At 40.5% G+C, this 21,443-nt stretch overlaps 1 protein-coding gene across 1 annotated transcript in view; it reads left to right on the forward strand.

Moving 5' to 3' along the window:
* TTC39A (tetratricopeptide repeat domain 39A) overlaps positions 1-21,443 on the forward strand; it is a 34,483-nt gene that overhangs the window by 1,533 nt on the left and 11,507 nt on the right. Inside the window, exons 2-11 of the mRNA XM_066325492.1 lie at positions 5,587-5,718; positions 6,382-6,458; positions 6,961-7,028; positions 9,375-9,439; positions 10,803-10,902; positions 11,763-11,828; positions 18,021-18,129; positions 18,748-18,815; positions 18,945-19,004; positions 19,771-19,932. Of these exons, the coding sequence (XP_066181589.1) occupies positions 5,587-5,718; positions 6,382-6,458; positions 6,961-7,028; positions 9,375-9,439; positions 10,803-10,902; positions 11,763-11,828; positions 18,021-18,129; positions 18,748-18,815; positions 18,945-19,004; positions 19,771-19,932 (907 nt within the window). The remainder of the gene's footprint in view (positions 1-5,586; positions 5,719-6,381; positions 6,459-6,960; positions 7,029-9,374; positions 9,440-10,802; positions 10,903-11,762; positions 11,829-18,020; positions 18,130-18,747; positions 18,816-18,944; positions 19,005-19,770; positions 19,933-21,443) is intronic.

Below are 21,443 nucleotides of genomic sequence, written 5' to 3' on the forward strand. Positions count from 1 at the left end.
GCTAGTGAGGCTATGGGTTGGTTGTTTTTTTCTTTTTTCTGTAAATCTATTTTTCTTCTCTTGCATATGGTTTTCATTGAGCTTTTGTTGGGCTCAGCAGAACATATTTCATGAGCTGATGCTCTGTTTTTGTACCTGACTCTATTCCACACTGCAAAACCATTTTGAAACTAATTTTTCATGTTAGCCTGTTGTTATGAGAAAGCTCTGATTCCTGTTGCCTTTGGCAGTGAGGGAAATGGAGACTTATGATCTTTGTGAGTGCAGTGAAGGAACAGGATGCTGAATTCCCCCACAGATGAAATCCATTATGGACACACTCCATCTCTTTAGGAATGAGAGGAGTTGTAGAGTGGGCACATGTGGTAGTACTGAGTTCTTTCTTTCAGAGCCATCGGTTCCTCAGTGCTCCCTTTTGGTGTGCTGAGACTTGAAATTAGTTTTCACAGTCCATAAACATACCATCACTGTTCAGAGGAGTACGTTTCAGTTTTGACATGCTTGTGAAGAATTCAGTATCTTAGATTTTTGCGGCTTTAACGCTTCTGGCGTAGGAGATACTCTGCTCTGTATTACATTAATGCAGATCCACTAAATTACTCACATTTGGCTTCCACAATAACTGTATTTTCAACTAATTTGTACCATGTGAAACTGACAGCAGATTTGGCACAATGTGTGAGGCTTAAAATCTGAAGATCTTTCCTAGCAGCTTAAAAATAAATGTCTGAGGATGGTGTCTAGACTTGTATTGAGGTAAAGCTCTTTTTTTCCTGTTAGAAAAGCAAATCCATTATAAAGAAGAGATCTCATTTCATAGAAAAAATAAATCTGGTGGTTTTGCCTCATGTTACATAAGTTTTCTTGTTTCCTGAACTACCTTTTAGCGTCAGTTTTCATTATTATTAACAATCATTGTACAATAGTGGGTTCTGATTATCTTGTGCTTTCTGCAGCAAGTTTAATTGAATTTATCTTTTATATGGAGCACTCACACTGTAACTAAGAACTCTTAAGAAATTCCTAATGTTCAGTCATCAAGCCTGTGCTTGTGATTTTCAATATGTAATGTGTTAACCATTAACGTGCATAACACTGAAACTGTCCAATCACTGGAGCAGGGGAAAAAAATCTCATTTTCTTTCTCAGCCCTGAGACATGCAGTAAATCCATTAAATGCTGACTGCATTTTAGCCCTTGTGTAAATGAAAACAGACAATAATAAATTAAGGGTTGATTCTGGTGAGATGTCCCCTTCCCAAGACAAATGTTTAATATTTTAATAATTATCCTGAAGGAAAACATGGCATAATCACCTGATAGCTTGCTGATATCAGATCTGTTTGGAGAATATTAAATAAGATAAATGACAGAATGATCTGGAGCTTTGGATGAGGTGCACCACATGTGTTGCTGCTTGGAAGGAATTATTCCTTGCTTAAAGGAATAATAAGACAATTATTTGTTCCAGGCAGTTGACTTTATCCTGAAAATAGACTCCAAAAAGCATGTGGTGTTATTTGGTGGAATATTAATTCCAGAGTGACTGTGCTTTTAAAGTTTTCCCTGGGAGCTGATCTCCCAAAGATCAGGTGTGGTTGACAAATGGAGAGGGGTAAAAGAGTAGGGAGAGGCACACACAGGCAGAGTGAAGCTCTAGATGGTGCTTGGATAAATATATTCCTCAAAGCTTGGGTTAGGTGTTATTGTAAGGAACGTCATGAACAAGAGCAAGGTTGTTATTTCTAAGGGGGCTTATCTTTTTATACCTGAGGTCTGGAAGAACACAACTTTAATAGTCTCTGTAAATAAATTAATTGCAACCAAAACCTAACTAAATTGTTAGTTTCACCTCTTTGCTGGAAGAACTTAGCAGATTCTGAATTTTGGAAAACCGCTTTGATTAAAAAGGCTCAGGGATTCTCTTTTGAAGCACAGCTTTTTGTCTTGGGCCATCTTGGTGGCAGCAAGGGAGCTGTGATGGGGAGGTGGCTGTCTGGAGAGGTTGTGGCTGGCTGTTAACTTATTGCTGCTGGGGAGTCTTGCAGGAAAAGGGTTTTTATCTGAAAATGTCAGTTTAACAAATTTAAGCATTTCTGTGAAAGCCTCTGCTATGGGTCTAATGGGTTGTTTGGACATTGGGTGGACCCTGGGATCAAAGATGAGGAAAGCCTTCCTCCTGTGCCCACTTTCTCCTGATGCAGGTTTGATCTGGGCATTGATCTCTCACCCTTGAGTCCTCCTGGATGAACAGACTGGTCACTGGTCTGTGAAGGGTGTTTCTTACTCTGTGCTGCTGGATTTAAGTGTTGGAAACATCTCGATACAAAATCAACATATGGATTTGAACCCGAGGTTTCTGTAGCTTAGAAATGCGTGTCCTGTCTGCTGGATTACTTTAAAGGATCTACAGAAAAGATTTTGAGTGCTATTTTTCACGAAAGATTGCTTGCCCTGGATTAATTCTGAGGTCAAACCGAGCCCAGCTTTTGATTTTCATCCTTCAGCTGGAATGTCTGTGACTGTCCTCACTTAAGCAGTTGCTTTAGAGCAGGAATAAAACTGTTCTCCAACAGCTCCAAGAAAGGGCAGTGCTGCAAGCTGATAATGATTGCACCATAGTTGGAGAAGAGGCGTGTGGCAGAACTCCATAAGTGCCTAAAGATATTACTTATAATCCTCTTATTCAGTCATGTGATACCAACTACTGGGATAAGTCATTAATCACAATATTAGTTGCATTCATGTCATACAGGCTTGTTAACTTCAGCAATGTCCTGAGGAAATTGCTGCTGAGGAATCAAAAGAAGAAAAGTCAAAAGATACCAAGTTTCATTCTGTATCCATCCATATGAAACCCAGGCCTTAAAACTCCTGGGAATATGCCAGGATGTAGCTGGCAACTTTAATTGAATGGTTAATAGAAATAGCATAGATAAATTGCATTTCTGCCAGCATCTCCACCCATGAAATAAAAAGAACAGATTTGAATGTTGCTAAATACCAGTTGGCTAATGATAGACATTAATTATTATCTCCTTTAAATATTAGAAGTAAAATGGATGAAACCATTGATTAGGGAAGGGTGCTGTGGTTTCAGAAACAAATGACTGGAGAGGGAAATCCCTCTTCACCACATGTATGTGAAAAGTACCAATTTTCCTTTTAGTGCAGTGAATTCAATATTTATCTGCTTTGCTTTAGAAAGCAAGTTTCTATAATTTTGAAAGGATACTATTTCAGTCACTTCCCTGTGATTTGCATTTGAGCCTCCGGAAGGGTTTTAGTTTAGTAAATACAAGATGAAGTGTATTTTTCTGTGCCCAGTGAGGCTGATGAATAATCTAATGAACAGAAACACTTCATCAGGCTGGCATTTTAGCGTGTTCATTTTTTTCTACTTTACATTGTCAGCCTACTGAATGAATCATGATCTACAAGTCCAAGAAAGAGCTGTCCTAACTCCACTGGATTTTGAACTTATTTCTCTGTTCTCTCTCTGTTCTTCTTAGCTTACAAATGAGATGGATGGTTCCACAGTCTGGGGGTTATAGCACTTATGGCACCAGGACGTTTCCCAAAACAGCTTTTCAGCTAGATTGGTTTACATGGTGAGGATAAGTAGGAATTAAGGACAGCCACAGAGCACAGACTGCAGTAAAGTTTAAAAATAAAAAATATGCACTGCAAATTCTCTCAGTGCAGCCATCCTGCCTTGTGCCCTGTGTGTTGGAAATAGAAGTCCTTTGTCATCAGTGTGAGGGTTGGGAAGCACCAGGCCCAAATCACCACAGAGAATTATCAGATCACTCAGTAATGTAGGGTGATCTGAAATGATCCATTAAATTTTCTTTCAATTCAGTCCAGATACCAAAGCTTAGGGAGGCAAGTGTATTTCTTGGGGGAGACATTACATGGATTGTGGTGTCTTTAAAGTCTGGCTTTCCTCCTTAAAAACTCCTGCAGAATAAGAGATGAGATTGGAAAGCACCTCAGAAAGTCATGTACTCAAGCAGGATCATTTTGAATGTCTCCAAGGACACAGACTCTACAACTTTCCTGGATGATGTGTGCCACTGGATGGTCGCCCTGATGGTAAAAGAAGTGTTTCCTGATGTTCAGCCAGAGCCTCCTGTGCTTTGTGCTGTGCCCATTGCCTGTGATCCTGTCCCTGGGCTCCAGTGCAAAGAGCCTGGCTCTGTCCTCTCTGCTCCTTCCCCTCAAGTATTTCTATATATTATAGGAACCCTCTGAGCTTTCTCTTCTCCAGCCAGAACAGTCCCAGGACTCTTGGCCTTTCCTCCCAGGAGAGATGTTCCTTAACCATCCTCACCACCCTGCTCTTGGGTGTGTCAGTGCACTGAGGAGCCCAGAGCTGGGCACAGCTCTCCAGGTGGGGCCTCTCCAGTGCTGTGCACAGGGGAAGGAGCCCCTTGAAAGCAAAAGAAAATGAAGAAGCACCTGAAGTGAACACATTGAGAACAGGTGTGCTGAGGGTGGAGATTTTGAAAGGATATCCTTGTTTGACTGCAAGTATTTTTGAATATTCCCTGCCATATAAAGCTATCTGATCTGTTCTAGAGTGCAAACAATTCAAATAGCAGTTGTTGCTCCTTTGGCAATATTTGTCTTAAGTTGTGCTATTTGTCAGGGGTGGATTAGCAAAGTCTACAGAGAGTTTCTGTGTCAGGAATTTATCTGAGCTTGCCCTTCAACATATTTCTCAAATATCCTTATTAGACCTCTATGCCTGAAGATATTTTGATTGACTTGCAGAGAATCACACCAGACACAGGTGAATGCTGTAAATGTCTGCAATATATAAACTCCTTTCCTGTCAGAGGAAAGGTGCCAGCAATGGCTGCACATAGAAATTAATTGTTTTCCTTGCACTAATGTCAAAGTTTTTTACTTTCTGCCAAAGTGGCACTGTCTGAAACCCTATGGAATAATATTTAAGTTGATCAGATTAGGGTGGAGAGTTGGCAGAAGAGGAGAGGGAAAAAAAGCTGCATTTTTTTGATATAGATTAATGCTTCTGGTGGGAAGATCTGTTTCAAGGAGATTCTATTTTGGCCATGGTTTTGGTATTGTGTCACTTATCTCCTTGAGCCTGTACTGAGTAACTGTCCCAAATTAGAAGAGTATCAGCTGGATTTGTGTCATATGTTGTAGTATTCATTAGATAATAATAATAATTTTAAAAAACCCAAACAAACAAACAAAAAACCCCAAAAACAAACAAACAAAAAAACCCCACCAAAATAAACCCCACCATGATTCCATTGTTTCTGAATGGTGAGCCACATGGTTAATTCCTGTGCTTTATGCTTGTTAAATATCTCTCCTTAGCTCAGAATTTATACATTTTAGCAGAGTATTTAGAACTGTAAGCATGATTTCTTGTACAAATCTCAGTCTATTACTGTTTCTTGATTATTTCACATGTCCTTTGTGTTTGATTTCTGGTTCATTTCCACCTTGTTCTCATGAGGCTGATACATTTCTAGAACTGGATTTGTACTTGCTTTTAAAAAGCAATAACAATCAAATCAGCTGCGCTCTGCACCTTGTGTTTTCTTGCAGGACTAAGGACAGCATGTATCATGCCCTGACTTATGCCACCATACTGGAGATGCAAGCTATGATGACATTTGATCCTCAGGACATACTGAATGCAGGGAACACAATGAAGGAAGCTCAAGCCACCTGTCAAAGGTAAGACTGGAGCAATTCAGTCAGCAAATAGTTCCTCCTTGGGACGGTTTTGAAGGACTACTGGAGACAAAAGGAAATGTAATCTTACAGAAATCACAAGAAAACTGAGGTTGGGAGGGGCATCAGGAAGTCACCTAGTCCAGCCTCCTGCTGAGAGGAGGGTCACAGCACATAAAGGAGGGTGTTTAGCAGTCTAGTCTTGAAGACTTCAGTTTACTGCAATATCTGATTTTTCTTGTCAGTTAGAATTTGTCCTACCTGTCGTCCTGGTTCTGCAGTGTCTGGAAGTTGTTTACAGTGTTCAAACACTGCAGAATGTTCCCATGGGTGATGGTTGTACTGTAATTCTCTGTCTTAGTCAACTGTGCACCTACTTTTGCACCCACAGCCACCCATACACACACACACAAAATAAATCAAAACACCCCCTTATCCCTCACCTTCATCAAGACATATTTCTGTGCACAAAGGGTAAGAGACAGATCCCAGGAGAGGACCATGTTGGCCAAGTTCTCTGTGGGCTGTGCTGAAGTTTGTGTGTGTGGTGAGATGGGCTGGTGAGCACTGAAGGCAGGCCAGTGACTGTGTGGGTGGCCAGCTGAAAGATACAGCTCTCTGTTGTTGATGCTCCTCCTTCAGAATGACCAAACTGACTTTTTGCAGATTTAGGAAGAAATCTACTGTAGCTGATTCTATCAACAACCTTGTGCATAGGCAAAGCCTTGAACACTTCACTGAAGGTAACATCTTTCAAATGCATGTTTTCCTTTTTTTTATTTATGCAGTTTGAATCCTGTAGAATTGTTTTCTCAGTATGTGCTCGGAAATTGTGAGTTCACTGACAAAATCACTGACCAGGCATTTACTGGACCAGATGTTGGTGTTTTGTTTATTGCTGTGTAACCAATCCAAAAATCACTGGTCTTGTTGCTCTCTGACTCAGCACTCCCAAAAATTGCTGGGTAAAGAAATATCTAGAAAGAAGTATTGAAATGCCTGTAAAGGCTCTAAACACAGGAATTTATGGAAAGCACCAGAAAAACTCCTGCAGAGTTTCTGTAACTGCATGTCATTTCTGTTTGGAGTTACATCAGTAAGTCTACAACTGAAACACTACAGCAAAACTGGAAAATATTTCTCTCAGTTTGAGCTCTGTGATCTTATTCCTTCATTAATGGGCTAAGTGTTTTTTAATTACTTTTTGATTGATTGGTTTGTTTTCTTCTCTCTTTGTGACATTAGAGGAAATCCATGCAGAAATTTGTTATGCTGAGTGTTTACTTCAGAGAGCAGCACTCACATTCCTCCAGGTATGGATTCCTGCATGGTTCCTGGGGGGAAAAATATCATACAGATTTCTTTTCCTAAATGAACTGGTAGAAGACTATAGTTTGATTGAATGGGTCTTTCATCTGGAGCAAGTCTGGATTTTATCTGGACTATCTGATGAGATATTAGAAGGTTAATTTTCCCTCACGATGATTAAAACATACTTAGCACACATTTTCCCCACTCCGTTTTGAATGTGTGAAATGCAGCTGCAGCAAGCACCAATTTTCAAATGATGTGTTGGGATATCAGATTTGAAAAAAAAAAAAAAAAAGGATGAGATGGTCATTGAAGCTGTGCTGGAGTTCAAGCAAGACTTTTGTTTGAGTCTGGCTGGTGTTTGCTTTCCTAAGGCTGCTTTCCCACTGGTTTGTTCTTGAACAGCAATTATGGTCTGCAGAGCTATTAGGCTCCACACATGCTTTCTCCTTAACAGTGCTGTCTGTCTTCTTTGGATTTTATCTGTCTGTCCTAATGAAGCTTGATTTGTTTGATGGAGCAACATTAGCAGTGCTTATTAGGGCTCCAGCATGCAATTTAAATTGTTACTCACAGTTGAAATAACTGATTTTTCTTCTTGGTTTGGCTGTACTTGCTGTATGAAAGTGGGCCTCTTCATCTACCGAGGGGATAATAAAAGCCACAGTCAGAAAAAGGCTGCTGCTTCTTGGCTCAAGGTGCTGATAGGAAATGGAATGCAGGTGGTGGTTTTATAGTGTTTGGGAGTTGCCAGGTGGGCTCTGATTTATGCTGCTTACGACAGTTTATGAACCGTGTAACCTTTTTCAGCCATCTGCTGGGTCCCTCTGCTAGAAACTATTGCTTCATAGCAACACCCATAATCAGAGGAGCTTCTAGTAGTTTCTAGAGTGCTGATCATGGACTTTGAAATGACCAAGGTGTAGCTACCTGTTTCCATTTTCCTTTGGGATGAGTAGTTGTAGCCCTGGGGACAGTTCGGGTGAGATCTGAAACTATGGAAGGAAGACTTTTGAGAACTTCTCTGTTATGTCTGTATAGAAAAGGAGCATTTTAAAGCAGCGTCTCTTGATTTGAAACACTATTTTCACAGATATCTGTTTATGAAAATGATTATAGAAATATGAGATTTAAGAGCATGAAAGCAATTTCTTGTCCTCTCTTGGAAAGGTCTCTTTGCTTCCTGTACTCTTCTGCATTTAAATTTTTCATGAACACATGAACTAGTTTGAAAAATTAAACAGAGGCACTTGGTTTCCAACAGCTACTGAAGTGGGTTAGTTTTGATGCTTAGTAAAAATTACCAAATCCCGTTGAAAACCCAAAATGTAGTCTCAGCATTTTTCAAGGACAAATCCATTTCAAGGACAAAAAGGAAAATTTCTCACGTTGGCTGTCCCTGTTGTTGGTATCATTCTGACTGTAAACATTTTAAAACCATCTTCCTCCTTGTTTCCAAAGGAAAATGTAACTGAACCTTTACACATGGCTGGGTGTGCTGCACCCCTTAATATGCTGTACTTATACACCTAATTAATTCATCTAATCCATGTTATTTTCTCCACAATGCCCTTTTATGACTTTTTTGTGATGGTATCTTCCCTTAAAACACGTGTAGACCCCCTGTCTTAAAGTAACAGCAGACATCAAAACAAACCAGAATGACAGATTATATATGTGAGGCAAGAAAGTGCCTCCAAAAAGTTATGAACCTAAAGACCCTCTAACGAATGGTCCCTCAGATACTTGGCTGTAATTTTTCAGTTTGTTATAGCTTATCACGTAACATATTATCTTACCAGTATGGATCTCATCTATGTATTCATCCATATCATTTGTATATATATCTGAATATTCAAACCAGAAAGAGCATAAACTACATAATTTTACTGACCCTGCTTCACTCTGAGGATATGAAACTGAATTCTGCAGACTCTTGAGGACAGGCAGTTTATTTATGAACATTTCCTGGCTCAGCACCAGATACAGCTTAACTACACTCATGGACAAATGAGAGAAAGCCATTTTTTTGAAAGAGCCACAAATGCATGTATCTTAGGTGACATCTATTAGCTGAGTCCCTGTGTTCATTAATGCAAATTCAGACGGTTCAAAGGTGACAGAGGCTAAACTGATCACAGAAAGCATTAAAATAAAATGCCTGTGTCTAAACAGAGTAAAAAATATTTAATATATAAAGGAAATCCTAAATCCCTGTATTATGTCTTCGAGGCTTATATTGTCTGTGTCATGCTGGTTATGTTCTGGGTGTGTGTTCATCTTAAGAAGACAAAAGCCCTTTATGATGCTTACAAATTCATACTGCTAATGTGTTTCCATTCCAACAGGATGAGAATATGGTCAGCTTCATAAAAGGAGGCATCAAAGTCCGAAACAGTTACCAAACCTACAGGTGAGTCAGAGTGATGATGTCATTTAGTGCACTCTATCAGTAAAAAGTGCTGCTGGTGAAATGATCCAATTCACAAATTCATTACTGTTTTATTTATTGAGTTTTTATTATGGGCCTCATGTCTACAGATTTTCTCAGCCCACACAGATTCTTCCTTTGCATAACAAAGGACATTAACATTATGGTTGATTTGGATTGTAGAGACAATGGACCCTAGCTCTGTTAAAAAAACCCAAGGTTTGCCTACTTCAAGTATTATCCGTGAAATTATGTAAAAAATAACTGTTCTAAATGATGTACTGTCTATTGTGTCTGCATAGCACAATTTGCAGGTATTGCAGGCATTAGGCATAATAAAATTACATTTCCTTATAGTTCCAGCTGCAGCTTTTTGGAGCATTCAATACCAGTAGCTGAAGCACAGTAAAAAGTGAAGGCTAAATATGCATCATACTGTATTTATTTTAGAATTCTAAATTTTGATTCAGAGTGGGCACAAAATGTCTTTTGTGTCCAGCAGACACAGAACAGCATCAAGTCCAGGTTCTCCAGAAGTCCACTGGAAGGGAGAGAGATGACAATGTCCATGTTTGTGTGGGTTGGAGGTGACTCCAAATGCAGGTCCATAAGACTGGATTACAGGAAAGAGTGCTGAGTCTGTTGGCAACAACTAATGAATAAAAACACGACAGCCTGAACACAAATACATTCTTCCATTAGAACAATGTTTTTCCTCTCCTAATAATTAACAAAATAAACTAAAATGGTAGTGTAAGAACCACATAGCTATGGAAAGCTTGGAGGCTAATTGATTTCAAACTGAGCTGGTTTACATGGAAAGTAAAGGGACACTACAAAGCTGAGACCTTTAAAAATTGGAAAAATGACTGAAAGTAATTTCTGATGCATCTGCCCATTTTAGAATATTTATTGCAGTTGTCTTTTCCTATACAAAACAAAATGTTCTTTTGAACATGAACTTAATCCAGGGATTAGTGAAACTCAAGTCAAATTTGTTAATTTAAATTTAAGTCTTGTGCACTGGCCCATCATCTCTTTTTGCAGTAGCAGAGTTTGGTGATGCTCCCAACAGCCATCCTTGAAACATTTTCAGGCTGAAATGTGGTTGAATATTGACTGTGTCTGTTTGACAGGAATTCCTCACCAGGATTCCGTGGTAATGTGGCAGAAATGATTTGTTGATAAATCCAACAAAATGTAGATGATGTTCACTTGAGTGAGATGACAAATTGGCCATTTTTTAAACTACTCTGTAGTTCAAGGTAATGAGGTTGCTTTCTTACAGAATTATAATTAATCATGTTATTTACTGACACTGTAACAGAATCTTGTGCATTTCCAGGGAGTTGGACAGTCTCATACAGTCCCCACATTATGTCAAAGGGGAGAACCATCTTCATTTTGAGGGAGGTGTAAAACTTGGAGTTGGAGCATTTAACCTGGTATGTACCAACACTCTTACCCTGAGCTGGTGTCCTGCTGCCTCCTGAAAATGATTATAACTTGAATTCCTGAGAAATTCCAGTGATCACTTGGGTAAAATTGGGTGTGTGCTCTGACAGTGCAGGGTCCCAGTGTCTGGTCTGAGGAAATCAGACAACATCACTGCAGAAATAAAGAGATTGCTGCCTGCAATGTGTCATGAGGGCCAGGAGAAGCCTTGCCCAGGAGTTGCCTGTGCCTGTTGAATTCCACATATTCTTTACCTGACACTTGGAAAACTCCCAGGATCTAGGCTGTTAGCAGAGCAGTTGGAAGGGGTGGGGTACATGAATGAAGTTTAGGATGCTACTCCAGCCACTGGTGGCTGTTTTTTCTTGTGTTCTGGCCAAAAAAGCAGGTGAGCAGATGGTGCAGGATGGTTCCTGGGGAGGCACTGACCCAGAGATGGTGAGGAGTGGTGTGGTTGTTCAGGGTGCAGAAAGTGCCTGGAGCCTCCTCTTGCCTGCATTGCTTTGTGTGAGTCTGGCACATGCCCAGATATTGGATTTAGTGCACAAAGAATCATGTGGTATGAACCCAGCATTTCTGAAACTTCCAAGAAGTACTGGAGTTACTAAGCATGTGCTGTCTAAACCTATTTCTGTGTAGAGCATCCTGGAGACACAAGATGCCTATAGTATTCTGCTTAAATTGTATGTGAAATATTGCAGGTGTATACATTTACTCTGAAAATTGTCATATAGAGATGATTTTAGTAATTTTATTAATTATGTCTTGTGTTTGGAAAATTGTAGGCGGCAATTGGTAGCTGAAAAGCAGAAAGTCTGTTACTGCATAACTCTTACATTTTTCTCTGTAGACATTGTCCATGTTTCCTGCACGGATTCTGAGATTACTGGAGTTTGTTGGGTTTTCTGGGAATAAGGTAAATGTGAACTAAATATTATTGGTACATTCCCCTCACTCTTAAATTAAAAAAACAGAGACAGGAGTTTCTGTCTTCTTTCTCACATTAGCTGTAACCCTCTGGTATCACACATGTGCACTGTGGCACTGATGCTTTCATGCAGCTCAGTTTTGCTTTTTATTTTTGCCTGAACTATTGCACTTCAAAGGTTTTCATACCATTCTTCAGTGTTGAAACAGTTGTGAAACATGGTAAAGGAAATTACTAATACAGGGATGTCACCATATTTAGGTTTTTAGTTACTGGTCTTTTGATGTAAGCTTGTGCTCAGAAATCTGTAGCCAAAAGTGTTTTCCTAGCCTTTAGTATATTTACAGAGCTTCCTTGGTAGTTACTGTCATTATGGGGTCTGAATGTTCCTGACAGGTTCTTGCATGATGAGGAAAAAATCCATTTTATTTCTGCTTTAATAGCAGCTGGAAATTCGAGTGTGGCACCTAAATTCTCCTTCCTAAGGAGTAAGTGCTTTTTTTGCCTGTAGAGTAACCAGTCTGACCAAGATGTTTAAGGAAAGGAGTTCAGTAATGGAGCAGCAGAAAACTCACGTGATGATGAGGAAGAGCTGTGCTCCTGCTTCATGGATCTGTTGTTTCAAGAGAACACTATAGTGGTGGGAGGATCTTGGCCTTGCTACCTTGTACCTGCCCTTGTCTCTCTACCAGCAGAACATGAGGTTCACTCAGAGCAGGGCTCCTGGGTTAAGAAAATGTGATGCAGAACATGATCCCTTTAACCAAACCACTAGTCACGTTTTTCATAAATGTTGGGTAAGGTAAGTGTGATGCAAGCACTAGAAAAGCCATGAGAACAAGTAGAGTTTTAAGATTTTTATAATACTTCCTGTTTACAAAACAAGTTTTAAGGAGAAAAGTGTCTTTTTTGTCAGAGCTGAAGCCTTACATGGCAGGTGAAGGACTGTTATCACCATTTTATTGGTTTACAGGAAGGATCTTATACCTGAAAATAAAATGTCTTATTTAAAAGCAAGGAACAGAGGGTAGATTATAATTTAGAAATTTCCAGGAGCTGACCAGGAGCTATTTCACAGCAGTAAAAGCAAAAATCAAATATTTCTACCTATCAGTTTCAACAACAGAGCATTTAAAGCAAAATATTCTCTTAGAAATGTAAAGGCAATTCACGTACCAGCAGAGTTCTGAGAATACTTCGGTGAACACTCATCTTACTCCTGCAGATGGAGATGGTCCCTCCAATGGAGTTTTTTATTTGGCCCTGGGATTTCTTGCATGGCTGTGAGGGGGCTGATATTTGTGTTGATGAGTCAGCTCCTATTACAGCTCCTTAATAACTCACTGAAGCATGATCTCGATTACCATAAATTTGAGCAAAACCCTGTTGTTTACACACCCTACAAAGGAGTATTTTAAACATGTTCAAAGTTCACTGATGGCCATTTATTTTAACATCCTAAAAAAGTCTTTCCACATTTAGCATTTGTGAGTCAGGTGCCTAAAGCCAAAAGCAGAATTGCAATTGCATATGCAATCCTTTCCAGTGGTGGTTTTCCAAAGTTTGCAACAAGACAGTAGACAAGAGTCTAGAGGGTGAAAGAAACAGTGACAGAGGAGGAGAGGAAAGTTTCTTCATCTGTGCTGCACTTGTCCAGAATTATTTCATACACAGTGTTTGATGCTGCAGTCTTTTCCTTTAAATGCTTACTCTGAGTGTCAGATTGTGCAGCAGAGTCATGGTTAGTGCCTTGAGCTGTTTGCAGATTACCTGGGAGAGCTGTAGTGCACTGCAGGACAGCTTGATTTTGGTGTGGGTCATGTGTTTATTAAAACTGGAGATAAATTTGCATTGTGTGATCCTCCACGATAGCAGCCTGCCTCAAAGCCAGCAGGTTTGCCCCTGGGGACTCTCCTTGTCTCTGAGTCACGTCATGGGCAACAGCAAATGAGGACATGCCCAAAGCTCCAGTACTTCCTAAGCCATTTGCAGGCACTGTGGACATCATAATCCATTTAAAAGTAGTCTGGAGTCTCAAAATAGTAGGTGGGATAAGAATCAAGAAAATATAAAAAGTAGCCTGAAGCCACATTTGTTCCCTTCCAGTCCAAGATGTGCCAGCTGTGCCCTTCACACTCTTTAAGCTCCTTTCCCTTGCATCATCAGTCAAATCATGGGCTGGTTTGTGTTTAGTAGCCCAGGCCCCACATTTGGGCAGAGAAGTTGAGTGCAGTTTTGAGAGAAGTGCGTCGTGGGCAGAGGCGTGTCAGGCGCCCTGTGCTGGGGGCACAGCAGCCTCACTGGGCAGCAGGTGGAGTGTGTGTCCCATCTTGGGTGTTTAACATGACTAACCTGTGATGAGGGAGCAGGAGACTCCTTGCAGTGTCTCCCTGGAGGCCTGAACCCTCCTCACTGGCTCCTCTGCCAGGTCTCAAGCTAATATTTACTCTTGTGCTTATTTTATTGGTGGTTACGAATGCTGTGCTGCTAAACTGTAGAACAGTTTGACATGAGCCTACCATATGGTAACTGCAATTTGTCAGGGGGTCAGATGACAGCGTGATTTCACGAGAAGGCAGGAAAACTGTCAGATAGAACCAATTTCTTTCAAATGATACCTTTTTTTTTTTTTATGTGGGAGGACATTTTTCCCAAAGCTGAAGAATATTCTTGATGTGTCAATTTCTAATAAATTGAATTCCAATTTCTCACTAAGTAGCTCTTTTAAATTGCATTTTGGTCTTTCAAATTTTAAATGAAGCTTAAATCTTATACTATTTAATGGGGTACATCTAAATGCCCTGTCTATCAACTTAGTCTTTGTAAAACTGTTATTAGTATCCTTCCTCTTTGCTAAACCTGCTGCAATGTCATCAGGCCATGGGACATGAACAATGACCTTGCTTTGCTGTCATTGTCAAGATCCCTAATTAAAAGAATGATTTAAAAATAACATCCAAGAACTTTTGCTTCAGGAAAGTTGATGGATTTTAGCCAGTAACAGCCGAAATAAATATGAACCACTCTGAGTGTTGTCTGATAATGATTTTGAGCATTGTCCTTGTTCATCCTGCAACTGCTCTGGGAATCTCTAGTGCTCACGTGGGGAATCCTGAATGACAGACCGTTGGATGTCTTGGAACAAGAATTGAATCAATGAGATACTGATATAATATAATGTAGTGACAGTCTTGGGAATTAGATTGTGGGATGTCATGAGGAACTTGCACAGAATGCTGAGTTACCACACTAGATCACGTCTGCTCTGTGCTCTAGCTTATATCCTTCAGAGCAGTTAATGTTTCGTGTGAAAATAAAACTGAAATGTGTTAGTGTCAATTAGGGAAATTACAAAAATGTCTTTCTGGAAAAATGACGAACACTTACTGCCTCGACATCTACTTTATATTGTCGCAAAGTGCCCTCTAATAGACTTTGTTTGGAGGCTCGTTCCTGGTGTTCTGGCATTGCTTCTATCGGTTGTGACATAGGTGTGGGAGGTAGTTATGGGCCATTTATGGTTAGAAGGTGTGTCTTGGCAATTAAATATAATGTACTCACTGTGCCAGTCCCTAAGTGAGTGCAGTGTGTTTGCAGAGTTACTCCTTAGGCTCAAGTAGCTGCTTGTGATTTGGTTCCCAGATCCTCTGTCTGATCCAGGAGAGCCTTACACTGCCCAGCTCCTGGCGCTCCCTTGGCTGATGGGGATTGTTGGCTAATCCCTGTAGGCTCCTGGAGAAAGGGTGGTGCTTGAAAAGGTGATTCATGTGCCTGATCCAGGCTGCTGTGCCGAACTGCTCCAGAGGAGCACCTCTGCCTCAGCCAGGCACAGAGGGAGCCTTGGGAGGCCAGCTAGGGAGTGTGGGATGTAAAACAAGATTCCCAGTGACACCCTTCATGTTGCTATTTTCTGGGTATCCCATTGGTAAAGAAGCAGTTTGCAAGAGGTTTTTTGAGGAGAAGCAGCTTTGCTGCAGTGTATTCTACAAGCATCATAATACTAATAACAACAACCTCTAGATTTCTTTTATTTAGGCTGTGTCTTCTACTGATTGTTATTACTTTAAGACAGAAAGTTTGGGATATTCAGGTGGCAGAGTGAAAAGTAAAGAGCATTTAATACCTCTGCTGGACTAGATAGGCTTATGGACATTCCACAGACTGAACTAACTTGCTCAGTGAGCTTCTCATGCCTATGTAACTACTCAGTTCAAGAATTTAGAATTAAGGGTGTCAGATTTGCAGTCCTGTTCTGATGAATGGGCAATATCCTTAATCCAGTTACTGCTATCCAGGATGCAGTCCTGTGTGAGGTGGGTGTGGCTCCATTCCTTGTCCATACAGATTATAACTTTGTGTTTGGCTGCACTCAGATATGCTTTTGAGACTAAATCATAATTGAGATCAACGTGACAAAGGTTACATTATTTTATATTACAAAGTCTGTTTGAATCATTCTTAGTGCTATTCACATTCATTTTTTATATATATTTATATAATATGGAAGATACCAAATGCTGGAAGGCCTGATGTCAGTAAAGGCTCAGTGAAATATCAGTCCTGAAGATTTTTCATGGCAAAAAAATGTACTTTGGAAATATACTTTGGAATATTTTTTTTTTTTGCCAAAATTAATTCCACAGAATGTTTTGTTTTACTGCTACTTTGAAGTGCTACTTTTTAAAAATACAAATATTGTGGGTTTCATCTAGACAATTTGAAGAAGCTGAATGTATCATATTTTGTTAATTATTTGTATTAGTCAAACTCTCAGCAGAAAATGAAACTGGTTTTATTTTGCTAATTACTTTGTTTCCCTTAAGTCACTGATTTTCTGTAGTGGTTTTACTATCTTTTAGTTTCCTCTATAGCGACATACAAGTCAGTATTTTCACTATTTTGTACCAGCTAGATGTTATGATAATTGATCTTCAAATATGGGTGATATGTGATATTGATATTGTGATATGTAATATGTGATATTTATCCTTGTAGCAGTAGTTAATGAAATACATTGGGTTTTAAAAATAAAAAACAAAGAGAAGCAAAGTCACACCGCCCCTGTATTTATGTGAAGACAATTAACTGCACTATTAAGTGCAAAAATAGATGTCTGAAGAAAATGAGAATATGATTAGAGGCTTCAGTGTTTACAGAGTAAGCAATAGAGGCGTGGTGGTGTCACAGCCCTCCCTCAAGGACGCACAGGAGATGAAATCTGTGCTGGGATCGTGCTCTGAGGGCTCTCCCCGATGTCTCTCCTGGTGCCACTGATAGACATCCCTCAGGGTTCCTATTTATAGTGGAGCTGGTTTGAAACTGTGTCCTTGGAGTCACACACATCATGTTCCAGTGACCTTCCAGTGCAGTGATGGAGTAACACTTAAACAGATTTTGTCACTGTGCATACAAGTGAGACTGTGTTACAAGCAGGCAGATCTCTCGTTTGATACATTTGCATATTTACATTCTTGCAGCTGGTACCATGGAACTGGTCCTAGAATGGGCTGATAAATACTCTTGCCTCAGGAACTTGAATCCCTAAAGTTGGTTAGCCATCATGCAGTCATTGACTATGAACACAGTGTTACACTTGATTGTTTCAGTTCTTCCCAAAGGAAACAGAAATACTCTTCTTTTCATCATATTTTTCCACTGGTAGTAAAGGGCCAACATCATTGCAGAGCTCCTTTTGTTCTTGGCGTACTTGAAAATCTTTTTGCCCTTACATCTTTTGTTCTGCTTGTTGCAGACTTTATTTTCTTGATACCTTTAACCTTTCTGTGCAGTGAACCACAGCAAACAAGAGTACGTTGTACAATGGTGATGTGTGGGTTTTGCCTTGCTTTTCAGAACTCTGTGTTTTGTTTCTGGAATGCTGTTTAGCAGCACTTGGATCATGGTGATAAGTTGTCTCTTGTTTTCTTCTGTTAACCATGCAATACATCCCAAGTTGCTGCTCTGTCACCAGCTGTTTTCCAGGCTAAGCAGTTACTCCATGAAAAACTATCAGATAAATGAATACGTGTGTTTCTATCTTTAATTGCTGCATAAGCAATCAGTGCCTTTTGAGGAATTTGGTGAGGGAGCCATCTGTAGCTGACCCTGCAGAAGTTAAGCCAGCAAAACACAGCCCTGGTTCTTTTCCAACGCCTTGTCCCCCTCCCTCTGTTTGCACAGGAACATGGTCTGCTGCAGCTTCAAGAAGGAGCATCATCGTACAGCTTTAGGTCGGTGCTGTGTACCATGCTGTTGCTTTGCTATCATACTTTCATGACCTTTGTGTTAGGTAAGATTGTTTATAATAACTCTTGGATTTGATTAGTTCTTGTGGGACACACAGAGGGGGAAAAAGGTGATTCCATCACCTGTTTGTTGGTGAATTGTTTGTAACTAGATGAAATGTAGCTCATTTGTGGGTCATTTTACAGTAATGATGATAACTGAAGAGCATGTTTTAATTTTCAAGATGGAGGTTTGTTTAACACATGAGAAGGGACATACTGGGGATGGCCAAGAAACTTGTGAGAACTAAATCTGTTTTAGCCAGGTGCATTATTAGGGAGGTTAAAATAATGGCTGTAAGTGATAATTGCTTTGCTGACGCTGGATTTTCTTTGGGAGTCGACAGCTTCCCACTAACGTGTACTTCTGTGTTCTCCTGCTTAATCATTCTACAAAATATGTTTGTCTGTGCCTGAGTTTTCAAATCAGGAAGCACAATGTTTTCAGGGCTTCCTGCTGCTGCCTTAGTGCAGCACCAACCTGTATTTATGCCTTACTTAGTGGAGAGAGGAACCAACATGTTGGCCAATTGAGGATGGAAAATCAGTACCTTGCGTTCCTGTTAATTTGTTTTGTTTTGTTTTCTAACTATTTTTATCACTTGCATTTTTACACATTCTAGGGACAGGAAAAGGAAATGTTGAAGAGGCAGAAAAACTACTTAAGCCTTACTTGGCACGCTATCCAAAGGTAAAATGAATCATAATTTATTTGGTGTGATCATTTAATGGTTTTGTGCCAAAAATCAAAGATCTAGACTGTATGGCCAGATTGAAAACTGTTATAGAATACTTGTATTTTTATTATTATTTATTTCAGGGAGCCATATTCCTGTTTTTTGCAGGCAGGATAGAAACACTAAAGGGTAATATTGATGCGGTAAGTAATCATTTTGCTCTTGAGAAAATAATTTTCAAAAGCTTTGGAAAATTCCTCCAGGAGTGTTATTTCCTTTTTGGCTAATGCTTCCTCTGGCTTTGGCCTATATGTAATTTATAGTTTATTGAATTACAAGTAAGAATTTTATAAAATATTTTGACTAACTTGTTTATCCACCTCATTTTGCTACCCCTCTCTATTTCTGGTGATAATCTAGTGCACCAGGATTAATGACACAGTGTTATCATTCTTTCCCATCCTGCAGCAGATTGCATCTTTAATAAGACCCCGTGGTAATCCTGTGCCTTCAGTGTGAACAGAGAGTCATAAAAGACTTGGAAAAAAATTATTAAGATGAAGAATGCATGTCCAAAATACTCTGAGACAGTATCAGCTGGTGTGCAGGGCAGTAGCTCCCTTGAAATCCATTGAAGTGCAGCAATAAATGTCAGCTGAACATCTATCCCCTGCCTTCAGTTTCCTAATTTCCTGAGACACAAACATTCACTTTGAGTATGCTTAGAAACATAACTCAGGAATGGGGAGCTCTGTGGCAGGGTAAACTTGCTAACACCAGCATGACTGTGTAGCCAAGAACCTCTCGTGTGAAGCCAACAGATGTGATTTTGGGAAACACTGGGCTGTCAATAATTTGGAAGCTGCAGGAGCCATGCAGGCAGATCCTGGAGCCCCAGTGTGTGTTACAGCTCCTCTGTCCGTGCATTTACACCTGACTGAGGCAGTGTTTGGAAATCTCTGTGTGCAGGCAGTCAATAGGTACGAGGAATGCTGCGAAGCTCAGCAGTACTGGAAGCAGTTTCATCACATGTGCTACTGGGAGCTGATGTGGTGCTTCACCTACAAGCGCCAGTGGAAGATGGCTTTTTTCTACGCAGACCTGCTGAGCAAGGAAAACACTTGGTCAAAGGTAAGTTCAGCAGAGCAGGAGGGCAGGAGGCCCTGTAGTATCTATTAAGTTTCGAGCAAGCTGAGTTGACTTTTTGTAGCTCTGAAGGTGCAGACTGTAAAGTAAAACCTGGCCTGCTGTGGCTGCTACAGAATGATGTGAATTGCAAACATTCAAATCTGACCAGATGGCGGGCAAGCAGAAATCTTTTGGGCCCAACTGGTAGATGAAGAGCAGCTTGTTAAAGACGCTGTGTATTGACTGGTTGTGTTTTCAAATGTTGCAATATGATGTAATGATGCAAGTTGCCATTTCTTTCATTATGCTATGGGTAAAAGCTCCTCTAATGAGTGAGGCTAGCCATGGTGGTGCCTCCAGGGTAATAAATACAATTAGAAGTGGCGCCTATCCCTGTGCATCTGGAAGGGAGAAGTTCTTCGAACAGGAACTCTGGTAGGTTTTCTCCCTTTCCCTCTTCCCTTTTTGCCTTTTTAAAAATGGGGGTTATATTTCCCCTATTCCAGTTAGTGGGAATTTTCCTGGACTGGCTTGGCTTCACAGATATGATGGGCAGTGGCTTAGCCATGACATTTGCCTGTTCCCTTGGGATCCATGAATTTGTGTACCTTCAGGTTTGTTAGATGGTCTTGAAGCCAAACTTCTCCTGCCTTGGGCAGTTCATCTCACATTCTCGGCCTTTGCTTTCTGTGGCTTGGCCAGGGAGGCTGGGGCACTTGATACTGAAGACTGAGGAAAAATGTCAGAGCTCCTCAGCCTTCTCCAGATCCTGGATAACCTCGTCTCCTGTTTCCTTCCGGAGAGGCCCCACATTTTCTCTAGTCCTCCTTTTATCTCCAGCATACCTATGGAGTCTGTCCTTGTTGCTCTTTCCATCCCTGGCCAGACATCATGGCTTTAGTTTTCCTGAGCTGATCCCTGGTGACGCTGTAGTACACCACAGCAGCACAAAGACTCCAACTTCAGAAAGCTGTAAAAGTGACTCCTTTATTCTTGGGAGGTGTCTCCCCTTTTATACTATTCTACACAGACCAATCTGATTGGTGACAAGAAGACAAACCTCTTCAGTCACATTGGTCAGTGCAGAGGGACATCAAGAAAAAGTCCCTCCTAGGGAAAAATATGTAAACAGTTTTATTATTACAAAAACATGCATCTTGTTTACAGAAAATTCGCTGGGAAAGGAATTTCAGAAAACCAAACATCTCAGGCACGAACCAGGGCCACACCCTGGCTGTTCAGACAGTTTCTCTGTATTCTTCCCAGGCTTCCTGTCCTTCCCTTCACCCTCTGTAGATTTCCTCTTTGTGTCCTGGGTTTGTCCAGGAGATCCTTTTTCTCCCACGTGGACCTCCAGGGGGTTTTGCCTGACTGCCTCTTTTTTTGGGGTGCATTGCTCCTGGGCTTAGAGGAGGTGTTCCTTGAATATTAACCAGATTTCATGGGCCCCTCTTCCCTCCAGGGCTTTATCTCGTGGTACTCTACCACACAGATCCCTGGAGAGGCCAAAGTCT

Source organism: Sylvia atricapilla, chromosome 9, assembly GCF_009819655.1.
Source record: "Sylvia atricapilla isolate bSylAtr1 chromosome 9, bSylAtr1.pri, whole genome shotgun sequence".
Taxonomy (NCBI): domain Eukaryota; kingdom Metazoa; phylum Chordata; class Aves; order Passeriformes; family Sylviidae; genus Sylvia; species Sylvia atricapilla.